General features: G+C 40.0%; 1 protein-coding gene across 1 annotated transcript; it reads left to right on the top strand.

The window, feature by feature from the left end:
* Positions 1-3,214, top strand: LOC125865230 (protein RRP6-like 2). Its single transcript, XM_049545437.1, has one exon. The coding sequence runs from the start codon at positions 142-144 to the stop codon at positions 2,713-2,715; it is 2,574 nt and encodes an 857-aa protein (XP_049401394.1). The 5' UTR covers positions 1-141; the 3' UTR covers positions 2,716-3,214.
* The last annotated feature ends 800 nt before the right edge of the window (positions 3,215-4,014 follow it).

The raw sequence follows: 4,014 nt of genomic DNA, 5'->3' as shown, positions 1-4,014 counted from the left end.
TAGGTGTACAGCCACCATTTTGAACTTCCCAAATTTGATACATACAGTAAAACCCTAACCCTAAAGCCAAAAACCCCTCTTCCTCATCAACGGTGAATCCTATAACCGAAAAGGGTTCCATTGTTTTTCTAAATCTCATCAATGGAGATCGATTCACCTGAAGGTAACGGCGAGGATACGCTAAGCAAAGTCACAAGTGGTCCATTACCATCTGCGGTTACAAAGCTCTCTGGTTCTTCAAGAGGAATCCCCACCGATAGAGACTTTCATTTCTACAACAATTTCAGCGAATTCAGGACTCCCATTTCACAAATCGACATGAAATCTAAGGAAATCTTGGACAAAGTTGGGCAATTATCAGAACTATGGGGAAAACCCATATCGTGTCCGGAGGATCCAGATGACGAGGAGAGCGAAGAATGGCTGGTGAACATAAATGACGATGTTTTGGAGAAACTTGCTTCGTCGTTAGATGAGTTTAAGTTGTTGAGAAAGAAAGAAGAGGAGACTGGAATGAAGATGGAGGATGATTCTGAAAGTGGGTTTCAAGTGGTTGGTAGGAAGAAGAAGAAGAGTGAAGAGAAGGTGAAAGTGGCTATCAAAGGGAAGCCAAAGATTCCATTTCATATACCCTCCATTCCTAAGCCACAGGACGCGTATAAAATCATTGTTAACAATACAAATCAGCCATTTGAGCATGTTTGGTTACAGAGAAGCGAGGATGGTTCTAGGTTTGTGCATCCTCTGGAGAAGTTCACTCCGCCAGACTTTGTTGAGACTGCTGGCATTATTGAGCCTATTAAACCTTCTCCATTGGAGGATACTCCATTCAAGTTTGTGGAAGAGGTTAAAGATCTGAAGCTGTTAGCAAACAAGTTGCGTTCTGTGGATGAGTTTGCAGTTGATTTGGAGCATAACCAATATAGATCATTTCAAGGATTGACATGCTTGATGCAGATATCAACTAGAACTGAAGATTTTGTTGTTGACACTCTGAAGCTCCGTGTACACATTGGCCCTTATCTGAGAGATGTTTTTAAGGATCACAAGAAGAAGAAGGTGATGCATGGTGCTGATCGCGATATTGTGTGGCTTCAACGTGACTTTGGCATATATGTATGCAATATGTTTGATACTGGCCAGGCCTCGAGGGTTTTGAAATTGGAAAGAAACAGTCTGGAGCATCTGCTGCAACATTTTTGTGGAGTTACAGCGAACAAAGAATATCAGAATGCAGATTGGAGATTACGCCCACTTCCTGCAGAGATGATGAAATATGCTAGAGAAGATACGCACTATCTCTTGTACATTTATGATGTTATGAGGATGAAACTGCTATCATCGGATGCTGGCGATGGATCTCCTGAATCTCCTGACGATCCTCTAGTAGAGGTGTACAAGCGCAGTTATGATATATGTATGCAGATGTATGAGAAAGAACTTTTAACTGATACCTCATATCAGCACATATATGGATTACAGGGAGCTGGGTTCAATGCGCAGCAGCTTGCAGTTGTTGCTGGGTTGCATGGTTGGAGGGATGTTATTGCCCGAGCAGAAGATGAAAGTACTGGCTATGTTTTGCCAAACAAAACACTTACTGAAATTGCTAAGCAGATGCCTCTTACCCCAAGCAAATTAAAGGGATTGATGAAATCAAAGCATCCATATGTTGAGCGTAATCTTGGTTCTGTTGTCAGCATCATTAGGGCCTCTGTTCAAAATTCCGCTGCATATGAAGCTGCCGCAGAACAGCTGAAGGAAAGACGCTTAGAATTACGAGCTGAAGAGACTATTGTGGCTACTGAGGGTGCTGAAATTACTGAGTCACCTGGTGACACCTCTGACCGTCGTAATGAATATGGTGGTTTAAAAGGTACTTCCTCGGGACAGGTGGAAGTAACTATTCAGGCAATTAAGAAACCGAGCCGTGGTCTTGGGATGTTACTAGGGAGCACAGCAAAGAGGAAGATGCATCCTGACAATAAAGAGGCGGAAGAGATCCAAGTGCAGCAGATTAAGTCTTCGGTGAGCCTTCCATTTCATCCATTTTCAGGTAGTATTGAGCAGCTACAGAAAGCTGCAACAGGGCCTGCTAAACCATTGGAAATTAACCATAGAGTGGAGGAACCTGTTGCTACTAATTGCAAGACAGATGTTATAACCGTGGAGACTGATTCAGATGATGGGGAATCAGTGAAAGGTGAGCTATCAACTGGAGGACAGGGAAACTCCTCTGCCATGCCTGTAGTAACTTCAAAATTAGAAGATGTTATCTTACTGGAAACTGATTCAGATAGTGAGGAATTAGGCAAAGATGACTCAGAAGTTACTAACAATCAGCCTGAGTGTGGGGAAAACAAAAATGTAGTTTTTGCTGAGATGGATGAAGGAGGTGAGAATACGCCCCTGTCCATAAATCAAAAAAGTAAGGGAAAGCTTGCTGAGAAACCACAAGCAAATGAAGGTGAGTTGAAGGTTCAGGGTTTTGACTATGAAGCTGCAAGGAAGCAAGTGGTATTTGGAGAAGATCGTGGTAAACAACAGGCGGAAAGAGAAGGTGATGAGTCTCATAGGAGTAGGAATGATAAAGGTAATAAGAAGGATTTATTCTTAGGTCAGCCACCAAAGATTGAAGAGGCAGCAGAGTTCCAGCAAGGTAGAAGGCGTCAAGCTTTTCCAGCTTCGGGGAATCGAAGCTATACTTTCCGTTAAAAATTGAAAAGCCAATATGAACTCATAAGTAAGGTACGGAATGAACCATCTACAAAGTAAGTACTTCATTTTGCATGCTTTTGGCAAAGCTTACCTGTACTCTTGGCTCAAGCAGGAGGGGGAAACCATAGTTTGATGCATTATATGGAAGTAAAGATTTGGAATTAGTTGCGGTGTTGCTGTTAATCTGCATTTGCTTTTCAATTTTATCATGTTTAGTTGTTTAAATTCTAAGACAATAACTTTCGTGATCTCCATGTGCAATGGAGCCAAAACTCGGGTTAGGACACTGGGAGGTGACTCGAACCACTTCCTGATCCTGATGAGGTTGCACTAGGAATCAGTCCTTAGCCCGCTCTTTATTGCCTTAGCGATGAAAGTATTGACACAGAACAATCTTTTCGGGAAACACCAATCATTTATTTGTAACTGAACTCAATCCAAACAAATACAATTCCCAGAAACTCAATTTTTTGAATTTAAAGTTTTGAATGTTTAATGGTTGTGAATAGAGTTAAGCTCACGTATACGCGTTTAAAACACCCAAAAAGGTTTAGTTTAGTTTTTGGTTTTTAAATTTTTCTTTAGTTTCAATTATACAGTCTTTTCTTTTCTCCCCTGCATCGTTTGTTGATTCATCCTTCAGCTTCCTCCATGTCTCCCTCAAAGTTTTGTCTATCAAACAACGGAATAATGCGGGCAAAAAACAACAAATTTAAGTCTAGGTCTCAACTGTTGGGTTAAGTTATGTTCTCTTGTAATAGATTCAGGTATGAGATGTTGCAGGCTACAACAGAGTTAATTTTGAGTGAATTAGGAGTGTTGGTTTTGTATGAGAAAACTTGCCATTTCTTCAGTTAAATCCTCAAAAATTGGATAATTTTCGGTATAAATTTCATGGGATAACCATGGAGTTTAAATAACTACCCTCGAAAATTAGGACATAACTTCCTAACATTAGTGGAATGAAAAACTGCAAACTAATCCAAAACAATAACTATTACTAGAATAAGAAATTGCAAATTACTACTACAAAGAAATAACTATTGTAAACGGATGGGTGACGAGAGACAAAGGAATAATAACATTATCCCCTTCAAATTACGCTTGTTTTCAAGCGCTAAGTGTAGAAGGTACTGTTTTTCAACAAATCTTTACTCATCGTCTATAAAGTTAATCCAAAATAATTTCTTGCATTTGTTGACCTCGAGTTGAATGATTCATCATAGTTGTAAACTTGTAATAAAGGCCCTTAAGTCGCCTTTTCTTTATTTTAGATCTGGTTAGTTTCTTCAAATA

Source organism: Solanum stenotomum, chromosome 5 (assembly GCF_019186545.1).
Source record: "Solanum stenotomum isolate F172 chromosome 5, ASM1918654v1, whole genome shotgun sequence".
Taxonomy (NCBI): Eukaryota; Viridiplantae; Streptophyta; class Magnoliopsida; order Solanales; family Solanaceae; genus Solanum; species Solanum stenotomum.
This window is presented reverse-complemented; position numbering and strand designations above follow the sequence as displayed.